The sequence below is a fragment of the Chiloscyllium punctatum genome, chromosome 10 (genome assembly GCF_047496795.1).
Source record: "Chiloscyllium punctatum isolate Juve2018m chromosome 10, sChiPun1.3, whole genome shotgun sequence".
Classification (NCBI taxonomy): Eukaryota; Metazoa; Chordata; class Chondrichthyes; order Orectolobiformes; family Hemiscylliidae; genus Chiloscyllium; species Chiloscyllium punctatum.
The window spans coordinates 9,824,105-9,846,974 of record NC_092748.1 but is presented as its reverse complement, the minus strand read 5'-3'; the positions used below and the strand labels follow the sequence as shown (position 1 = coordinate 9,846,974).

The 22,870-nt window shown below is 46.6% G+C and overlaps 1 protein-coding gene across 1 annotated transcript; it reads left to right on the top strand.

The window, feature by feature from the left end:
* The first annotated feature begins 15 nt into the window (after positions 1-15).
* On the top strand, positions 16-18,402 carry LOC140481881 (UDP-glucuronosyltransferase 1A1-like). Its single transcript, XM_072578502.1, has 5 exons — positions 16-867; positions 5,001-5,132; positions 8,633-8,720; positions 15,699-15,918; positions 17,044-18,402. Exons 1-5 carry the CDS (start codon positions 16-18, stop codon positions 17,318-17,320), a joined length of 1,569 nt encoding a protein of 522 aa, XP_072434603.1. The 3' UTR covers positions 17,321-18,402.
* The last annotated feature ends 4,468 nt before the right edge of the window (positions 18,403-22,870 follow it).

Sequence of the window (22,870 nt, the reverse complement as noted above, 5' to 3'; positions counted from 1 at the left end):
GAGGCTCTGAGCAGGATGGCTGTCACCTCTCAGCTGGTGTGTCTCCTGGTTTGTTTGCAGTGTCTGTGGGGCCCAGCTGACGGTGGCAAGCTGCTGGTTATTCCTGTCGATGGGAGCCACTGGCTGAGTTTGCAAATCATAGTGGAGGAGCTCCATAGCCGAGGACACCAGATAGTTGTGGTGAAACCTGAAAACAGCTTATTAATCAAGACACCACTTCACTACACCACCCTGACCCATCCCACTTCTTACAGCAAGGCTGAGGTGGACGAATTGTATGACAGCCTCATACAGATGGCGTTTTATGATGGGACGTTTTACCAAAAGCTGAGCCAAACCCTGCAGCACGTGCACAAAGTCAGGCAGTTCTTCCTTCGTATCTGTGAGGATCTCCTGTCTAGCACCAGGCTCCTGGAGGAGCTGGCCAGAGAGTCTTTTGATGCTTTGCTGACTGACCCTTTCAGCCCGTGCGGTGCCATCGTTGCGGAGTATCTGTCCCTGCCCTCGGTCAACCTGCTGCGAGGACTCCCCTGCGGTTTGGACAACTCGGCCACGCAGTGCCCCAGGCCGCTCTCCTACGTGCCGAGAATTTTCACCGGGAACACTGACCGAATGACCTTCCTCCAAAGGACTAAAAATGTGCTGGCCAATTTCGCCGAGTCGCTGCTGTGCTGGTTCATCTACTCCCCTTTCGAAGAGCTGGCCCAGAGGTTCCTGCAGAGGGACGTGACCCTGGTCCAACTCTTGAGTAACACCTCCATCTGGCTGATGCGTTACGACTTCATCTTTGAGTACCCGAAGCCCCTGATGCCAAACATGGTGCTAGTGGGTGGCATCAACTGCAAGGAGAGAAAATCTTTACCACAGGTAAGGGCACCATTGGCGTGGGTGAGGGGCACCACTCATGTGAATGAGGAGAAACTTTTACCACAGGTAAGGGCAATTCCGAAAAACCGACTTGGCACAATACCATTATTCAATCAATTTACCCATTGCAGTGTATGCCATGCTAAGCAAAGGCTTACAGATCTGCAACTGACTTGGTCGCTACCCTGTAGCTGACCACAAAGTGCCTTTTGCAGTAATTAAAGAGCACTGCGGTTATGCAGTTGAACTCATGGTCTGAAGATCAGGGTTCTATTCTGGCAGCAGGTGAATTTAAATGGAACGAATTAAAGAAATCTGGAATCTTGTGTCAGCAATGGCAGCTATGAAAATGTTAGCTTGCCACGAAAACCTATTTAGCTCATTAATAGACGGCACAGTCTTAAGGTGAGAGGTGAAAGATTTAAAAGGGGTGGGGAAGGGGGACATTTTTCACACCAAGTGTAGTGCGTGTGTGAATGAGCTGCCAGAGGAAGTGGGTAAAATTACAGCACTTAAAAGGCATCAGGATGGGCACATGAATAAGAAGGATCTAGAGGGATAGGAGCCAAATGCTAGCAAATGGGACTGGATTATTTTGGGATATATGGGTGGCGTGGACAAGTTGGACCAAAAGGGTCTGTTTCTGTGCTGTATGACTCTATAACACTGTGGGTGAGGGAAAACATCTGCAGGAAGATTAGATTAGATTAGATTACTTACAGTGTGGAAACAGGCCCTTCGGCCCAACAAGTCCACACCGCCCCGCCGAAGCGTAACCCACCCATACCCCTACATGTACATCTACATCTACATCTACCCCTCACCTAACACTATGGGCAATTTAGCATGGCCAATTCACCTGACCTGCACATCTTTGGACTGTGGGAGGAAACCGGAGCACCCGGAGGAAACCCACGCAGACACAGGGAGAACGTGCAAACTCCACACAGTCAGTCGCCTGAGGCGGGAATTGAACCCGGATCTCCGGCGCTGTGAGGCAGCAGTGCTAACCACTGTGCCACCGTGCCGCCCACAAGAGGTAGTGAAGATCAGCGAAGATGGTCATATTTAATGTGTCGATGTTATTTTAATGTTTTTTGGGGGGGGGTGTTTGTGTGTTTTACAGCGCCTTGATTCACTACTTGTTGTGCTTTAGTTATTCTTTCCACCGAACACATTACCAAAGGATCTCCACTGCCTTGGTATATTTTGGATTTCACTGCTCAGTGGTACTTTGTTCAGGCCTCTGTACATTGGGTTGGGTTTTAATGTTTAACCAGTATTAGTTCAGCTTTTGTTAAACGAAAGTTGATGGGAGTCACTGGGGCCTCTCTTTTCAATTGGGTTATTGTGTGGACACTGACCAGCATTTATTGCCTAATTCTTGATACACTCTAGATAAAGTATTGATGATTGATCTTCCTGAGCTGCTCCAAGTTAGATCCAGCAATTTTACCCTGGTCCAGGTCAGGATGTGTGTTGTTTGGAGGGGGACATTGAAGGTGGTGTTGTACCTGTCACTGCTTCACTTGCCCTTCCGAGTGGTAATCAAGATTAGAGTTGTTCTGGAAAAACGTAGCAGGTCAGGAGCAGGAAAATCGAGGCTGGGAGCCTCGGGTGGAGAGATAAATGGGAGGGGTGTAGGGCTGGGGGGAAGGTAGCTGAGAGTGCAACAGGTGGATGGAGGCGGGGGGTAAAGGTGATAGGTCAGAGAGGAGGGTAGTGTTCACAGGTTTGGTAGGTGATTTGGAGGGAGTCTTGGTTAATCGCTACCATACAGCTTACGGATGGGACATACTGCCACGACTGAGTGTTGGTGTTGGTAGGAGCAAATATGGCAGTGCCGAACAGAAGGGCTGCTTTGTTCTGGATGGTATTGAGCTTAAAACACAGTCAGAGTCATACAGCACGGAAACAGACCCTTCGGTCCAACTAGTCCATGTCGAACATAATCCCAAACTAAACTAGTCCCACCTGCCTGCTCCTGGCCCACATCCGTCCAAACTTTTCCTATTCATGTACTTTTCCAAATGTCTTTGAAACACCAATTGTACTCACATCCACCACTTCCTTTGGACATTCATTCCACATGCAAACCACCTTCTGTATATAAAAAAAAATGTTCTTCTCGTCTTTTTAAAATTTCTCACCTCTCACCTTAAAAATGTGTCCCTCATCTTGAAATCCCCCATCCTAGGGAAAAGGCAACTCCATTAACCCTATCTACATCCCTTATTGTATAAACTTCTATCAGGTCACCTCTTGCCCTCCTACGCTCCAGTGTAAAAAGTCCTAGCCTTTCTTTAGAGCACATTCCATACCCGGCAACATCCTGGTAAATCTCTTCCGAACCCTCTTCAGCTTAATAATACCCTACCTATAACTGGGTGACCTGAATTGGACACAGTATTCCAGAAGGGCCTCACCAATGTCCTGTTCAACCTCAACATGACGTCCCAACTCCTGTACTCAAAATACTGAGCAATGAAGGCAAGTGTGTCAAACGTCTTTTTAATCACCCTGTCTATACGTGAAGCAAACTTCAAAGAATTAGTCCTGGAACCTTAGGTCCCTCTGTTCTACAGTATTACCCAAGCGCCTACTATTAATTGTGTAAGCCCTGCTGATTGGTGCTATTTTCTCCATAACTTGGAAAATCTGCCCCCTCCAGTACTTATCCAGTCCCCTTTTAAACATTATTATTGAATCCACTGTGGCCAATTCCTCAGAAGGTGAGTGAGTGGAATCACTCAGCTTGTCATTAAAAGATGATTTATATGAGATGAAAGATCTACTTTTGAGAGGAATTGATGACAAAATTGCAAACTCACTAAACTGAGGTTTGACATTGATCGAGTCTGCTTCCACCGTCCTTTAGCTGAATCCCTGGTTCTTCAGGTCCTGTGTAAATGGTCCTTAGTTTTTTATTTCTTTCTGCAAGTATTGTAATAAACAATCAAAAGCCTTCACAGGAAATGCTGCGAAATTTCCTTTCATAATGCCTATGATTTTAGAGATTCTAACACCATTCTAACAGTCTTGTCGTATGTGCAATCATCAGGTTTGAAGACTCAGTGGGAGTCTCTGTCATCCTGAACTTTGCTTTTTGGCTGGCCAACCAGTTTCTCCAGAGATCAACAACTCGAAAGCAAAGGAACCCCTATCCCACTCCAATGAAAAGAATCGTCCACAGAGTCACCAATTCATACAGCATCACGACAGGCCCTTTGGCCCAACTTGTCCATCCTGACCAAGTTGCTAAACTGATCTATTCCCATTTGCCAGCACTTGGCCCATATCCCTCCAAATCCTTCCTATTCATATACCCATCCAGATGTCTTTTAAATGTTGCATTGTACCAGCCTCCACCACTTCCTCTGGCAGCTCATTCCATACACGCACCATCCTCTGTGTGAAAAAGTTGTCTCTTAGGTCTCTTTTATATCTTTCTCCTCTCATCCTAAACCTATGCCCTCTAGTTCTGGACTCCCTAACCTCAGGGAAAAGACCTTGTCTATTTACCCTATCCAAGCCCCTCATGATTTTGTAAACCTCTTATAAGGTTCCCCCCTCTGCCAATACTACAGGGAAACAAGTCCCAGCCTAAGTTACATCCATTTTTATGTTCCAGATTATGTCCACGAGATTGGCAGGAAAGTTGTGCAGCTACTGATAATTGCAGCAATGTAACTATTTTCAGGTGTAACTTCTGTGTCATGTTGTAGATTCACGTCATTGGCTAATTCCAGTAACCAATCCTATAAATCATGGTTTCAAGACGAGCCACTTTGATATCACCCTGAATCAACGATCAATAATTAATGCAGCCAGCCTAATTATCACGGTGCTGATGTTTCAGACCCTGCTATTTTTTAAAATAAAGCTGACAACAGATCGTCGTCAAAGCTGTGGTTGGTTGGCAAACTGACCACATGGCACCCTCTCCTCATGCAAAATAAATAGTTGTGATTGTTTGTTTGAAATTTAGCCTTCTTGAGTTTGTCCTGCTGAGTACAACAGGAAAAGCTCCAGGAACAGTGAACGCACACTGTCTCAGCAAGATTCAAGCACCGCTCAATCAAATCAAAAGCTTATTCAGCGTGACTGTGTCTCCTTTTTGTATTTCTCTGCAGGAGTTAGAAGAGTTTATGAACAGTTCTGGCGAACATGGAGTTGTGATCTTCTCCCTTGGATCAATGATGGCGGACATGCCAGTCAGAACAGCCAATCTGATTGCTGCAGCTTTGAGTCAAATTCCTCAGAAGGTGATTTCCAGATAGAGGCAGAGATGAGCTCTTCACAACAGGTTCTCCTTCAGCCTCGTGAGTTCTCAGGCCCATGGGCAGGTCTAACACACAGCTATGACCTCCGTGTGAAAGGAAAGAAGGGGAGGCAATAGCCGAGTGGTATTATTGCTGGATCTGTTAATGCAGAGACCCAGGCAATGTTCTGGGGACCTGGGTTTGACTGCTCCTGCGACAGATGGTGGAATTTGAGTTCAACAAAAATATCTAGAATCAAGAGCCTACTGATGACCATGAATGTCCATCTGGTTCACCAATGTCCTTTTAGGGAAGGAAACTGCCGTCCTTACCTAGTCTGGAATACATGTGACTCCAGACCCACAGCAATGTAGTTGACTCAACTGCCCTCTGGGCAATTAGGGATGGGTAACGGAGAGTGATGCCCTCATCCTGTGAATGTGTTTTTTTTTAAAAATTCAATCTTGAGAAAAAAAAGGCATGTGCCAAGTTTACCCAAGCCAGAATGGGAATCTAACCGAATGTTAGCGTTCATCTCATCCAATCATTCTGCCAACAGGTCAATAACTGTGGCAATGTGCAGTGTTAGATAACTCCAACTCAATTCCTTTCCTTCACCAACCATCTTCCCCACTCCTACTACCCGTCATTGGCATTGGTTCTGAGGATTTGCAAATTGGTAAATGTTTGGTGATGTTATGACCGCGCCCTCCTTTGTCCTCGATTCCTGGAATACGACACAAACCCGGAACTTCTGTGTCCAGTCGAGATGTTGACACCTCTATGCGTGGAGACCTTTAGTAGCACAGTAATGCTGCTAATTACAGTTTACTCCTGCTTAGTGTCCAGCCAGTGTCTTCACACATTAAAATCTAACTTGTGCTATTTTGTGTATGACTAGCCCCAATCCTTGTGGTCCAATTTGGGTTCCATATCTCAGATTTTTGGGAGAGATCTGAAAGAAATCACAGAACTTGGGAGAGAAAACAAATCCCAAGGGGAGAGGCCGTGGAACAGTGGACCAATCCAAACTATTCACCCCACCGTGTCAAGGTGGCTGTTCAAAGAAACAATCCAATAAGTCTAGTCATCTATCATCTCCCTCTTTGAGCTTTTATCAACGCCTCACTGTTTGTTGCTGCCTTGCAAGATTAGTTGAAGACTATTGTGTGTGTCCTAAAGTGCTTTAGGCTTTTCCCTCTCGTCCATGATCTTGTGCACTGTGGCACCCCAACCTCAGCGATACAACATCGATCGGATTTGCAGTCAGCTCAGTGTGCACACCCAGGTTTGACTTTGAGCTCCTTTTCCTTGATCTGTCCCCGCCCCGCGGTCTGCTCAATTCTGCATCTGTTTTGCAAGGATGCTTTCAGCCACACTTGAGTGATATGCATGACTTGCTTGGGCTAGATTTTGCTCATAGCTATAGCTTTGGGTCAGGCTTTGGAACATTAAGGAATAAAGCACTTAATGACAATGGAATGCTCATCAAGTCAGGACCCCGGACAGAAATGCTGTTGGTGGGTGGAATGTAATGCACGCAGACACACAGATCCCTCCCTCTCCCGTCAAGATCATACACTCCAGTGTCTGAGATGGGACTTGAACCCACAAACAATCTGACTTAAAAAGAGAGACTTGCATTTATCCAACATTAGGCACCTCAAAGAATTTTACAGCCCACAAAATACTTCAGGCATGGGGCCTCTGCTAAAATTGAAGGAAGCATACATGCTGGATGCAGCCAGCTCTGACAAATAGCAAAGTGGTAATGGCCATCTAATCTATTTGTTTGTGATATTGATTGAGGGATAAGTAATAGCCAGGACCCTGGGCATAACTCCCATGCTGGTCTTTGAAGTAGTGCCTTGGGATCTTTCACACCAAACTGGGTAGGCCTTGGGCTTCAAGTAGCGGTAGATGTGATCTATGTGGACTTCAGTGAGGCATTCGACAAAGTTCCTCAAGGGAGACTGGTCTGCAAGGTTAGATCTCATGGAATACAGGGAGAACTAGCCATTTGGATACAGAACTGGCTCAAAGGTAGAAGACAGAGGGTGGTGGGTGGAGGGTTGTTCTTCAGACCGGAGGCCTATGACCAGTGGAGTGCCACAAGGATCGGTGCTGGGTCCACTACTTTTCATCATTTATATAAATTATTTGGGTATGAACATAGGAGGTATAGTTAATAAATTTGCCGATGACACCAAAATTGGAGGTGTGGTGGATAGCGAAGAAGGTTACCTCAGCACAATGGGATCTTGATCAGATGGGCCAATGGGCTGAGGAGTGGCCGATGGAATTTGGTTTAGATAAATGCAAGGTGCTGCATTTTCGAAAGGCAAATCAGAGCAGGACTTATATGGTTAATAACAAGGTCCTAGGATGTGTTGCTGAACAAAGAGACCTTGGAGTGCAGGTTTATAGTTCTTTGAAAGTAGAGTCAAGGTAGATAGGATAATGAAGAAGGCATTTAGTATGCTTTCCTTTATTGGTCAGAGCATTGAGTCTAGGTGTTAGGATGTTATGGCTGAACAGGAGATTGGTTAGGCCACTTTTGGAACATTGTGTGCAATTCTGGTCTCATTCCTATCAGAGAGATGTTGTGAAACTTGAAAAAGTTCAGAAAAGATTTACAAGGATGTTGCCAGAGTTGGAGGATTTGAGCTATAGGGAGAGGTTGAATAGGCTAGGGTTGTTTTCCCTGGAGCATCGGAGGCTGAGGGGTGACCTTATACAAGTTTATAAAATCATGAGGGGTATGGATAGGGTAAATAGACAAAGTCTTTTCACTGGGGTTGGGGAGTCCAGAACTAGAGGGCATAGATTTAGGGTGAGAGGGAAAAGATATAAATGGACCTAAGGGGCAACTCTTTCATGCAGACGGTGGTACGTGTATGGAATGAGCTGCCAGAGGAAGTGGTGGAGGCTGGTACAATTGCAATATGTAAAAGGCTTTTGGATGGGTATATGAATAGGAAGCGTTTGGAGGGATATGGGCCTAGTGTTGGCAAATGGGACCAGATTAGGTTAGGATATCTGGTTGGCATGGGCAAGTTTGACCAAAGGGTCTGTTTCCGTGTTGTACGTCTCTATGACTGTACTGCTTGAGAAACAGTGCAGCACCCACTCCATCTGCTTGCCTCAAGTTTCAGCTTTGGTTTGCTTTTGTTCATTGCTCAACTCATGGAGTAGCACTTGATCTGAGGATCAAGCAAAAAGTGCTTGAGAAGCTCTGCTGGTCTAATCTGGTCTCTGGAGAGAGGGAACATTTTTCAGCACAGTTTGACTCCTTTAGTCGGAACAGATGCTGCCAGACCAGTTTGAATTCCTTCTGCACTTTGGACCCTGGAAATCTGAAATAAAAACAAAGTAAACTTTATCTGAACCTAGAATCTTCTGTCTTTAAAGGCAAGCATGCTACACTCTGAACCTAATTACCTGAATATTCCATCCATAGTGGATCAGAACTCATCCCTGGAATGTTGCCTGTCTTCTGATAGGTTCTGTGGAGGCACGCTGGGGAAACTCCTTCGACACTGGGATCAAATACTAAACTGGTGAAGTGGCTGCCACAGAATGATCTGCTGGGTAAGTGAGTGACTAGTATGTGAGGCATGACTCTCCTGTTGGTGACATTCCAGCTCAGGTAGGAATCAGGGAGCCCAGTTCACTTCACAGTCGAAAACACATCTCTGTAGGTATAGCTAGTGATGACAAACTGAGCTATGCAGCAGCAGTGATGTTCAACCAGAGTAGGGCCTTGTTTTGTCTTCATCGGTGAGGCCTGTGCGTGTTTTGTGGATGAATTTCAGGGAGTGGGGGAGTCCAGAACTAGAGGACATAGGTTTAGGGTGAGAGGGGAAAGATATGAAAGAGATCTAAGGGGCAACTTTTTCACACAGAGGGTGGTACGTGTATGGAATGAGCTGCCAGAGGAAGTGGTGGAGGCTGGTACAATTGCAACATTTAAGAGGCATTTGGATGGGTATATGAATAGGAAGGGTTTGGAGGGATATGGGCCAGGTGCTGGCAGGTGGGACTAGATTGGGTTGGGATATCTGGTCGGCATGGACGGGTTGGACCGAAGGGGCTGTTTCCGTGCTGTACATCTCTATGACTCTATTTCGGTGGTGGAACCAACCCAGAAAAGTTTAGATGGGGGAAGGACTGTCAGTGCTTTCCGATCTTTGTGGTTCTAAAGTGCATTTTATTTTACTGGTGGAGGGAGGGAGGGAGGGAGGGCTGGGGAAGGGAGACAGGCCTTCTCCAGATGCTGCTACCATTCCCAGGTTGGCTCCTAGAATGAGCATAGTTACAGCCCAGACGGAGGTCGTTTGGTCCATCCCCATCAGTGCCAGCCCTCTGCGAGTCTAGTCCCACATCCCTGCCCTTTTTCCCATTGGCCGGCCAGTTTGTTTTTGTCCATCAACCCCCCCCCCCCCAACCCCCCACCCCACCCCACCACCAGGTTTATGATTCTCCTGCAGTGAGGAGGACATTGGTTGCAGAGTGTAAGGATGTGGCTGTGCCTACAAAGGGAGCTGGCAGCTACGACACAGTTCACTGCCATTCACAGGGGACACCTATTCTTACCACCCGCCATCCATGATCAGCGTGTGAGCAGATCTGATTCCAACCTGATTGGCCACATTACACAGCCGTCAAGTGCTAGATGGAGTCTGGAACTCTGAGCAACTGGCTCAGTGGTTAGCACTGCTGCCTCACAGCACCAGGGACCCGGGTTCAATTCCTGCCTCGAGTGACTGCCTGTGTGGTGTTTGCACATTCTCCCCGTGTCTGCATGAGTATCCACTAGTTTCCCACAGTCCAAGATATGCTGGACAGGTGGATTGGTGATGGTGGATAAGATAGGGGTGGGTCTGGATGGGATGCTCTCCAGAGGATTAGTACGGACCTGGTAGGCCGAATGGTCTCTACTCTCACTGTAGGGAATCTGTGAAGAGTTGAAGATCCTTTCCAGTGCTCCACAACACTTCCCATTTCTTCAGGTACTATCTATATACACTGTCCAAGTGCCAGTCACTGGTTTGACAGCTGGCTGATGTATTCTCTATGTTAAGGCATCGGGTTTGATATATCTCAAAGGTGCAAGGGAAGAGTTTGTGAACCAGAAGGGGCTGCAAAATGTTTATTTCTGCACCTTTTTTTTTGCCCCCGTCTTCCTCTTTAAACACTGCATCAACCTATCGGAGGCTATTGGCAGCGTGCCCCTCATGTAGTTGGGCTCGCTACAATAACAGCCATGGCCTCTTCCTCTAGGCAGGCCCACCTGGTAGATTAAGTACCACAGATTAGGTCAGTGGCCAGGGACAACAGGGTGTGACTGTAAGTGAGGCAGGGAGAGGGCTCCTGTATTCAGGAACAGAGGAGTCTCAGCTCTTGAGCTTGTCCAACGGGTATGAGGTACTTGCTCTCTGTGTGGATGAGGAACAGGGCTGTGTGGAGAAGGAGCCAGTGACCACGGCACTGTGATACAGGAGGCTGTTCAAGAACAGGCAGGTGGTAGGTGTAGGGGATTCTATATTTAGGGGAATAGATGGTATCCTTTGTAAGCAGGATAGAGTTTCCCACTTGGTATGTTGCCCACCTGGTGCCAGGGTGAGGGGCATCTCTGACCGGCTTGAGAGGGTATTGGAGAGGAAGGAGGAGGATCCAGTTGTTCTGGTCCACGTTGGGACAAACAAAGGCAAGGCTAGGATAGAGGAGCTGTTCAGGGATTAGCAGGAACTAGGAATGAAATGAAAGAACAGGTCCTCAAGGGTTATAATCACCGGATTACTGCCCAAGCCACATGCAAATTGGCATAGGGACATGTGAATAAGGGAAGTAAACACGTGGCTGAAAGACTGGTGTGGGCAAGAGGGGTTCCTTTTCACGGAACAGGAGGGATCTGTACTGCTCGGACGGTCTCCACCTGAACTGAGCTGGGGCCAGTGCTCTAGTGAAAAGGGTAAATAGGGCAGTCAACAGGACTTTAAACTCAAAAATAGGAGGAAGGGAAGGGTAAAACATCTCCCAGTGAGAAACAAAGCAGCAGGTTAACACCTGTAGGGGTGGATTCAACTGCATGGGAGCATCTGAAAGAATTGAAAATAAAGGAGAACTCAGGAAAGGTTACTAAAGTCTCCAGCACAGACACAAATAGAACAGTGTGTTTGGAAAGGGTTAATAATTAAACTTCAAGCTCACTAGATAAAGGAATGACAATGAGAAGAGGGATGGTCAATACAGGACTGAAGGTGTTGTCTCAGAATGCACACAGAATAAGGAATAAGGTAACTGAGCTAGTGATGCAGATTGAAATTGGCAGGTATGACACGGTGGGTATCACGGAGACATGGCTGCAAGGGGATCAGGATTGGGAGCTGGATACTCAAGGATATACATCCTATTGAAAAGATAGGCAGGTGGGCCAAGGGAATGGGGTTGCCTTATTAGTAAGAAATGAAATTAAATCAATAATAAGAAACTAAATAGGGTCAGATGGTATCGAATCTGGGTGGGTAGAATTGAGGGACCGCAAACGTGAAAAAAATCATCGTTGGAGTTATGTACAGGCCTCCTCACAGTAATCGGGAGCAGGGGTGCAAGATGGAAAAGATGTGTAGGAAAGGCAAAGTTACAGGGATCATGGGGTCCTTCAATATGCAGGTGGACTGGGAAAAACAGGTTAGTACTGGATTGTGAAAAAAGGAATTTGTGGAATGTCAATGCAATGGCTTTTTGAAGCAGTTTGTGATGGATCCTACTAGGCAACAGGTCATACTGGGTTTAGTGTTGTACAATGAGACAGACTTGATAAGGGAGCTTAAGGTGAAGGAACCGTTAGGAGGCAGTGATTATAATATGATTGAATTTACTCTGCAATTTGTGAGGGAGAAGATAGAATCAGAGGTAACGGTATTAGGGGCTGCACAGTGGCTCAGTGGTTAGCACCGCTGCCTCACAGCGCCAGGGACCTGAGTTCAATTCCCGCCTCAGGCAACTGTATGTTTGGAGTTTGCACATTCTCCCCGTGTATGTGTGGGTTTCCTCCGACAGTCCAAAGATGTGCATGTTAGATGAATTGGCCATGCTAAATTGCCTGTAGTGACGGGTGCATTAGTCAGGGGGAAATAGGTCTGGGTGGGTTGCTCTTCGGAGGGTCGCTGTGGACTTGTTGGGCCGAAGGGCCTGTTTCCACACTGTAAGTAATCTATTCTAATCTAATCTATTACAGCTGAATGAAGGCAACCACAGAGGCATGAGGGAGGAGCTGGGTAGAATAGACTGGGAGAGGAGCTGAGCAGGAAGGACCGTGGAACAGCAATGGCAGGGGCTTCTGGGAGTAATTCAGGAAACACAGCAGAGATTCATCCCGAGGAAAAGGCAACATGGTACAGGGAGGATGAGGCAACTATGGCTGACTGGGGAAGTCAGGGATAGAATAAAAGGAAAAGAGAAAGCAGATAATGTGGTGGAGGGCAGTGGGAAACCAGAGGATTGGGAAACTTTCAAAGACCAACAAAGGGCAACGAGGAAAGAAATAAGGAGGGAGAAGATTAACTATGAGGGCAAGCTAGCCAATAATATAAAGGAAGACAGTAAGAGTTTCCTCAGATGTATAAAGGCCAAAGTGGACATTGGGCTTCTGGAAGATGACACTGGAGAGATAGTAGTGGGAAGCAAGGAAATGGCTGAGGAACTGAATAATGAGTTTGCATCAGTCTTCACGGGGGAAGACATGAGTAATATCCCAAACATTCAAGAGAGTGAGGGGGCAGAGCTGAGTATGGTGGCCATCGCCAAGGAGAAGGTGCCAGAAAAACTGAATGGCCTGAAGGTGGATAGATCACCTGGAGCAGATGAACTACACTCCAGAGTTCTGAGGGAGATAGCTGAAGAGAAAGTAGAGGCGATATTGGAGGTCTTTCAGGAATCTCTAGAATCAGGGAGGGTCCCAGGGAACTGGAAATTCGCTAACATGACAGCCTGTTTAAAAAGGGAGTAAGGCAAAACAGGGAAAATTACAGACCGATTAGCCTAACCTCGGTCATGGATAAGATCCTGGAGTCCAATGTGAAGGATTTCTGAATACTTGGAAGTGCATGGTAAAATAGGGCAAAATCAACATGGTTTCATCAAGGGGAGGTCATGTCTAACAAATCTGTTAGAATTCTTTGAGGAAGTAATGAGCAGGTGAGACCGAGGAGAGCCAATGGATGTTATTTACTTGGACTTCAAGAAGACCATCGACAAGGTGCCACGCAGGAGGCTACTGAGTGCGATAAGGGCCCATGGTGTTAGAGGCAAGGTACTAGCACGGATAGAAGATTAGCTGTCTGGCAGAAAGCAGAGATTGGGGATAAAAGGGTCCTTCTCAGGATGGCAGCTGGTGACAAGTGGCGTTTCGCAAGTTGGGACCCCAACTTTTCACTTTATACGTTAACGATCTAAATGAAGAAACTGAAGGCATGCTGGGGAAATTTGCAGACGATACAAGGACAGGTAGCGGGAGGCTGCAGAAGAATTTCGACTGGGGAGGAGAGTGGGCAAAGAAGTGGCAGATGGATGACAGTGTGGGAAAGTGTGAGGTCATGTACTCTGGGAGGAAGCATAGAGGCCTGGACTATTTTCTAAATGGGGAGGAAATTCAGAAGTCTGAAATGCAAAGAGACTTGGGAGTTCTAGTCCAGGATTCTCTACAGGTAAACTTACAGGTTGAGGCAGTCATTAGGAAGGCAGTTGCAATGATGGCATTTATTTTGAGAGGAATATCAAAACAGAGCTGTACTTCTGAGGCTTTATAAGGCTCTGGTCAGACCACATTGGAGTATTGTGTGCTGTTTTGGGCCCCATATCTCAGGAAGAATGTACTGGTCCTGGACTGTGTTCAGAGGAGGTTCACGAGAATGGCCCCAGGAATAAAATGCTTAACCTATGAGGAAGGTTTGAGGACTCTGGTTTATACTTGATGGAGTTTAGAAGGATGAGGAGGGATCTAATTGAAATGTACAAAATGCTGAATGGCCTGAACAGAGTAGATATTGGGAAGTTGTTTCCACTGGTAGGAGAGACTAGGACCCGAGGGCACAGACTGAGTAAAGGGAAGATTTTTTGGAACGACATTGAGGAGAAACCTCTTCAGCCAGAGAGTGGTGAATCTACGGAATTCACTGCAACAGAGGGCTGTGGATGGTAGACCATTGAGTGAATTTAACACTGAGATAGATAGGGTTTTGAGTATCAAAGGTTACAGGGAGAAAGTGGGAGAATGGGGTCGAGAAACTTATCATCCATGATTGAATGGTGGAGCAGATTTGATGGGCTGAGTGGCCTGATTGCTGCTCCTAAGTTTTATGGTCCTGTTTTATGGTGGTGGTGGAGGAGGAGCAGCACAAAATGGCTCATCACACCCCCACCCCCGCATCATTGTTCTTGTTTTTTGCAACATATTCTATGAATTATCAGCAGCCACTATTAACGTCTCATAGCAGCCCCCCCCCCGCCCTATCAGGGTGACATGTGGGCTAGACACAATGGGAGACGAGAGGTGGAATCCTGCTCTCCCTTGCTGCACCCTCCAGTCCCAACACTTTTTACGACAGTCCCCTGCTGTCCAGATGGTGCACTGACGATGCCATCCTGCCAATTATGGCAAGCTTTGTTGGCACTCTGCACAAGAGGGCGGCTGGAGCATACACCCGCACCAACCAACCCCACCGCTCTATGGCCAAACACTTGAACTCCCCTTCTCACTCCACCAAGGACATGCAGGTCCTGGGCCTTCTCCATAACCACTCCCTCACCACCCAACGCCTGGAGGAAGAACACCTCATCTTCCACCTCAGGGCCTTCCAACCCCTGGGCATCAATGTGGACTTCACCAGTTTCCTCATTTCCCCTCCTCCCACCTTATCCCAGTTCCAACCTTCCAGCTCAGCACCGCCCTCATGACCTGTCCCACCTGTCCATCTTCCTTACCACCAAGCCGCTCCAAACTCCCCTCTGACCTATCACCTTTACCCCCTCCTCCTATCGCACTTTCAGCTATCTTCCTCACCCCCCACCCCACCCCCTCCCATTTATCTAACAACCTCCCCGCCTCACAGCCTCATTCCTGATTAAGGGCTTTTGCCCGAAACGTCGATTCTCCTGCTCCTCGGATGCTGCCTGACCTGCTGTGCTTTTCCAGCCCCACCCTCTCGACTCTGATCTCCAGCATCTGCAGCCCTCACTTTTGCCTGGAGCATATATGAGGCCTGGTGACCCGACGGTTTGAGGTTCTCCCGAACCCGTGTGCGGTGAGGATGAGCATTGCCTTTGATCCCTTCCTTAATTCTGCGCATGCGGGAGGGGTGCAGACTCACCAAAACTGAATATAATAACCCCTGGCAGCCAGCTGAACCCGCTCAGCCGATCGAATTTGATAAAAATACTGTGGATGCACATAGGTGACCTTTGTCGTCGAAGGGAGCCTATCCTCGTACAAATGCTCCCTGATGGATTCTTGTCATGTGTTACTGAATTGATAAGTTTTTTTTTCCCTTTTATTCTATGGACAAGCACATCCCAAAACCCGGGCATTTCTGACCCATGGAGGGTCACATGGAATCTATGAGGCTCTCTGCAGCGCTGTTCCAATGGTATTATTGCCACTGTTCGCGGACCAGATAGAAAATGCAGAACGTATGAAGCATCGTGGAGTTGGTGTACTCCTGAGTCTGAAGGGTCTCAGCTCTCAGGATCTAATCGAAGCCTTGAACACGGTCATCAATGACACCAGGTGAGAGAAATTCACACCCCTTTGGTCGAGATGAAACATTTGAGAGTCCCGTGGTGCAGGGGTAGATTCCCTCCTCCCTCTGAGTCAGGAGGGCTGGGTTCCAATCCCACTCGCTCCAGGAGTGTGTAATAACATCTCTGAACTGCTTGACTAGGACATTTTTGCAATTTTCCAAGGTTTTGTATTTTTCAAGTTTCAAGGGGACAGAGGAGGTTAAAAGTTAAAAGCAGAGAATGGAAAAGGTCTGTTCCACATTGCATTCAAATTTTATTCGTTCATTTGGAAATTCATTGTTGCTTATGCTGATTGTTCACCACAGATTTGCGCTTTCTCTCTGAAACATTACTCCAAGCTGGGCTTATGCCCCGTGTGTATCAGATTGAGGGTTAGCAATCAGTTGGGCAGGAGAGCCAACATAACCTGAACAAAGCATGCAGCACTCACTCCACCTCGTGTTCCCATGTCTCCAATCTCTGGGTGGGAGACTGATGCTGCTGGATAATGATCAATACAGGCCTCAAGGTGGCTCAACACCCACTGCCGGGGGCGGGTGGGTTCAGAAGGGATCAGCTGCCCCCATACCATGAAACGGGTAAGATACATGAGGGTCAATTTATGGCCTGTCAGGCTCAATGAAGGACTTCAGAAGGAGTCCCTCTGAACCAGCAGAGTCCTGAAACCTGTTGGACGTACTTCCTGCTTTATTAATTCCATGTCTATGGAAGTTCCCCACCTGTTGAGTATTCCCAGCAACCATCTTGTCATCAGAGATGGGCTTCACTGGCACTTGTCAGCTCATTGCCCGCTAACTGAGTGGCTGGTAGACGTCTTCAGAGGACAGTTCAGAGCCAGTCACGTTGCTGAGGGCCTGGAGTCACTTGGAGGCCAGATCAGGTAAGGACGCCGGTTTCCCTTGCAATTAAAGACATTCGCTTTAATGAGATTGTAAACCAATGACCTTTTTTAGAGCGCTTCACTTGCAATTTGAAAAAAAATGAATGAAATCCGAATGGTGGGATCTGAAACCATAACAGCAAGGTTTCTAGCCTAGGGATATACCATTACACTGCATTCCACCTCCCCCCCCGCCCCCCTTTAATAATACCATGACTTTTTGTCTTTCAGATACAAGGAAGTCATCACCAAGATGTCTACCCTATACAGGGATCGCCTGATGCAGCCGGTGGAGATCTCTGCCTATTGGGTGGAGTTTGTGATGAGGCACAGAGGAGCTGAACATTTACGAACTGCTGCTCACAGCTTCAGCTGGATCCAGTACCATTGCCTGGATGTATTTGGGACTCTGGCTGCTGTGGTGTTTCTGTTCTTCTGGTTGGTGTCCAAGTGCTGCTCGTTCTGTCTGCACAGGGCAAGAAGTCGAGCAAAGAGGAAATGTGACTAGCGTGCCTAAAAGTGAGCCTTCCTTAGAGTACCTGATAGTCTGGTAGAAACATTGTTCCTGGTGTGTGGGCATGTCCCATAAGTGCTGTCTGCCAACTGAATCCACCAGCGTTCAGCCATTCTGTTTCTCACAGAAACATGGTATCTCTTTGAAGTCAACACGCTACTCACCTCCTGGCCATAGTTCATATGAAATTGAGCAGTTCATTAATTTTTTGTCTTCGAAGAGAGAAATGCTGAATACATTCAAAATCAGCTTGATGCGATGATTCTATTGCTTTAATTAAATGATGACTTTTGTAAGCAGCCTTTTCTTTCTTTTGATAAGTTTTATTTCGGCAAATTGTACGTTCCCAAGTTTTAGAAAGGGTGAATAATTTAGGACCTTCCCTCCTAACAGCACAGTGTAGGTGTATTGACCATCTGTGGACTGCAGCATTTGAGCTTACCACCATCTTTGAGTGCAATTCAACAACACATGCTGTGCCTGCTATGAATCCCCACATTTGTGAACGAATAGAAGTCCTTTTATATGACAAAGTAAACAATAAGTAATTATTTACCTTGATTGAATGATTTGGAAAAAAAAACCTCACGTGTATCATGGCTGATTTCATTGGCTTCTGACAGCCAGACCAAGTTGCGTCATTATGATAGCCCAAAGTTGATCTGCCTCAAATCATGTCGCTTTGTAAATATGCAAGTTAGGGTCCTCTGTGATGTGCATAACTCAGTTGGCAGCACTCTCCCATCTGCACCCTAGCTTCAATTCCCTATTCCCCAAGAATTGGGCATGCAACCAGGCTAATTCGATACTGCAGCCGTACCAGTGGAGTGCAGCGCTGGTGGCGGTGTGGTTTCTCAGTTGAGACATTAAACCAAGTTCCTGTTTACCATCGGCAGTAAAATGAAAAGATTCTGTGGCACAATTCCAAGAAAAGCTCTGGAGCTCCCTTTGGCATCAGCAACATCACTCCAACAGAACACCTGCCATTAACTCAATGCTGTTTGGGAGAACTTGCTGAAACTCTGTAATGTAATTTGTGTCTTGTGAAAATGGGAATTAAACTGAATTATATATAATTTGGTTTGGAACTGCGTAAGTTCATCGTACCCATATTTAATTTTATGTACAGGAAAGATTGTTTTGTTCTGAGCAAAAACTCCCTTCAATATTCTTTCCCCAAGGAAAACCACGCAACTGCTCCAATCTTAATGTCATCTCTAGAATCTCTCCTGTGTAACCACTTTGGTAAAATCTCCTCCGCACCCTCACAAGGATCAGTGTTGCATTATTGCACAGACCCCAAAGTCTCTTTAAGGCAACTAGATGACATAGATGTAAGATCTTGCTCTCTCTACATCAGTTAGTTCATTAGGCAGTCAGCTACGTGTACGTTTAATTGTGTCAGTAAGGATGGAATCCAGAATACAAGTAAGTCTGAGGCATCATGTTAGTGTATTAGCTATAAGGACATTTATTAGCAAGTGAGTCAAGAAGACGCAACAATGCCTCTTCTTCCTTAGGTCCTTCTGAAGGACCTTCCCCAACTCCTACAGATTCACCATTGAAACCGTACTGTCTAGATGCATAATGGCCTGGTATGGCAACTGCTTGGCCCAGGCTAGTAAGAAACTATAGAAGGTGGCATGCAGAGCCCAGACCATCACGGAGCCAACCTCCCACCCATGGACTCCATTTACACGGCTCACTGCTGTGGAAAGGCTGCCAACATCATCAGAGACCCATCGCACCCCGGTAACACGCTCCGACAACCTCTTCCGTCGGGCAGAGGATACAGGCGCCTGAACACGTGCACCAGCTGGTTCAGGAACAGCTTCTTCCCTGCCGTTATTAGACTGCTTATTGAGGCTAGAGAGTCCATTCATCAATGTAACCTGTATGCCTCTGTCTAAGTCTTCTTGATCTGTACATCCTTGCTTACTTTGATCTGCCTGCACTGCTTGTAAACAAAGCTTTTCACCGCAATTGGGTACATGTGACAATCAATCAATCAATCAATCAATCAATCAATCAATCAATCAATCAAAGTGACTCCATAACAACCCGAGTCTCTGTGAGGTAGGTTACAGGAGCTAACATTTAACAAGCAGGTCCATGTGGGCAGCAATTGGGCACTAGAAGCTGGTGATGGCTTGGGTGCTAAAAACTGGTTGCAGCAAATTGATATCAAGGGCTGAAAGGTTGAGATAGCGGCCATGGGAGTTGTGAAAGGTAATTTTCTTAATTGTCACCCATCATCTTGCTGTGTTCAGGAGATTAACATGGTGGAGGGGATGAAATGTTTACCCATAATTTTGCTGCAGTGAGTGTGGGGCAAGCTTGATGGATTTCTGTTGATTTTTGTGGCACGTCACAGTACTGCCCCCTCCTGGTGGGCATTGTGCCAAGGGTCGACAGAAATGTTCAACAGACTGATTTCCCAGGATGCCAGGCTCATCCTGTGAAGTGAGGGCGACACCATGGCTCGCACTGCTGCTTCACCTGATTTCAATTCCCCCCACCTTGGGTGACTGTGTGAGGTTGCACCTTCTGCATGGGTTTCCTCTCACAGTCCAAATTATGTGCAGGTTGGGTGAATTGGCCATGCTGTCGTGTGTAGGCTAGGTGGGTTAGCCATGGGAAATGTGGGGTAAGGGTGTGAGTGGGCTGCTGTTCAGTGGGTCAGGTGGACTCCACGGGCCAAATGGCCAGCTCCCACCCTGGAAGGGAGGGGTTCTGTGATTTACATCAGAGTCTGAAGGCGAGGGTCCTGCTTTTTGCCAGCATTTAGCAGATTGGAAGGAGATTGAATTGGAACGTCTGAAGTTCTCCCAGGATGGACACCACAGATGTTGCAAGGAGGGTTTCCTCTGATGTGAGGGGCAACCTATCGGTAGCGAACACAGTCTCAGCGTAAGTGGAAGGCTACTTCGTACTGAGACGGGAAGAAGCTGTTCAGTCACAGACTGGTGAACCCTTTGGAATTCCCCGACCTCAGAGGGTTAGAAGCAGTCACTGAGTGTATTCGAGACAGAGGTTAATAGATTTTTAAAAATATTTAAGACATCAAAGGACATGAGTGGCCATGTTGAATAGTTGAGCAGGCCAGAGGGGCTGAATGGCCTCCTCCTATTTCCTATGTTGCTAAACATCCGATACATGTTAAATCACACACCATGGAGAGATGGCCTTGGGTATGTACTACTGTCTAAATAATCCTTCTCACCCTGCTTTGACCCTATATATAGCCCTGCACTGGTTTCCTTTTAAATATTTATCCAAATGCCCTCTTATTGAGACTGTTTCTTACTGCCCTTACTGGCAGCACACTGCAGAGCATGACAACTCAATGTATAATAAAATAAACATTCCTCATCTCCCTCCTCAATTGTTTTGCCAATTAACTGAGGTCTCTGTCCTATGGCTACCTGAACAGTGGCAGTACCCATTTAGTATATCAAAACCTTTCCGAATTCTTTGCATTTAAATCGTCCCATAATTTATGCTGCTCTAAGGACAAGCATTCCCACTAGAATCAACTTATTAAACACTTGGGAAATAAAAGTTTTTAAAAAATCTAATTGAATAAATGCAATTTCATTCAGCAAGTTATCATTATTTATTTCAATTTAGCTGCTGATCATAGTGGCTCAGTGGTTAATACTGTTGCTTCTCAGCACCAGGGCCATGAGTTGGATTCTAGCCTCCGGTGACTGGGGAGTTTGCACCTTCTCCCTGTGTCTGTGTGGGTTTTCTCTCACTGGTCAAAGATGTGCTGGTTGGGTGGATAGGCCACGCTGAAGTGTCCAGGGATGTGTAGGCTCGGTGGGTTATCCATGGAAGATGCTGGGTTACATCGATGGGGTGGGTCTGGTAGGATGTTCTTCGGAGGGTCATTGGGCAGAATGCCCTGCTTATACGCTGTTGGGATTCCGTGAGCTCATGTTATACTGTGAGTTTTTATTCATTTTTTTCTTTAGCCTGGTTGAAATGTTAGATATTTGGTGCCACCTTTTGGTCATTTAAAGGAAAAAAGTGTCAGACATAGTCACACATTTAATTATTACCTTAAGGCAGTCATGGTGTCAAATTTACTGAATGATCACAATCTGTAGATCCTTGAATGTTAACAACTATTATTCCCCATTGTGCTCCCAAACCCCTTGATCTAGGTATATAGTTTTCATCCTATGTTTGAAATGCAGCCTATTCCATCTTGGAATATAACATGGGAATACTCAGCAGGTGTAGAGAAGGAAACGGTGTTAGCTTTTCAGATGGGTCACCTATCACCCGAACCACGAGATGTTAGGACATGAACAGCTTCTTAATAAAACCAGAGCAAGGGAGTGGGGAGCAGCAGGAAATTTACAAGCGACTTGCGATACAGGTAGTTCTCCTATAACAGGTGTAAACCTGTGTTACAGAAACATTGTGCTGTGGATACAGTATTTAGAGTGTTGGCACTGTAATCACATTACAGCCACCATACATTTTAAAAGCTTGCACTTTAGAATGCGTCCCCAATTCATCAATCACGCTACATCGAATTTGTGTACATGAAGTGGGCGCTATAGCAGAACAAAGTGTAGGGTGGAGGGGCCGGAGAAGAGTGAGGGGCGGTATGTGGGGAGGGGATGGCTTCGTAGCATTATTATTGGTCTTTTATTCCAGAGACCCAGGGAATGGATTAGATGGATTAGATTACAGTGTGGAAACAGGCCCTTCGGCCTAACAAGCCCAAACTGACCCGCCGTAGCGCAACCCACCCATACCCCTACATTTACTCCTTACCTAACACTACGGGTAATTTAGCATGGCCAATTCACCTGACCTGCACATCTTTGGACTGTGGGAGGAAACCGGAGCACCCGGAGGAAACCCACGCAGACACGGGGAGAATGTGCAAACTCCACACAGTCAGTCGCCTGAGGCGGGAATTGAACCCAGGTCTCTGGCGCTGTGAGGCAGCAGTGCTAACCACTGTGCCACCGTGCCGCCCAGTTTGTTCTGGAGACCCAGGTTTGATTCCTACCTTGGCAGATGGCCACATTTGAATTGAGTAAACTTCTGGGATTAAGAGTCTAATGATGACTATTGGTCAATTTTCGGGAAAAACTCATCCTGTTCACGAATGTCCTTTAGGGAGGGAAACTGCCGGTCTTACCTGGCATAGCCTACATGTGACGCCAAACCCACAGTAAGCTGGATGGCTCTTAACTACCCTCTGAGCAATTTGAGCAGGGCAATAAGTGCTGACCTAGGAAGTGATGCCCTCGTGAATGAATAATAAAAAAATAAGTGACGAAGGGAAGGAGATAAAAGGGAGAAGCACAAAACCAGTTGGGATGGGAGGATAGATTTTCTTCAAGCTGATTCACTCTCTTTTACTTTGGTGAAATCCTTTGTCATACCCAAACAGAATGCTACGATCAAGACGGGCTACAACCGATGGGGTGGAATCTTCGGGGGGAATCCGCAAAATCCATCGATGTCGTTTTTGTTCAGGTAACAAGGTGATCTGCTGAAACAGGCAAGTGTCTATTC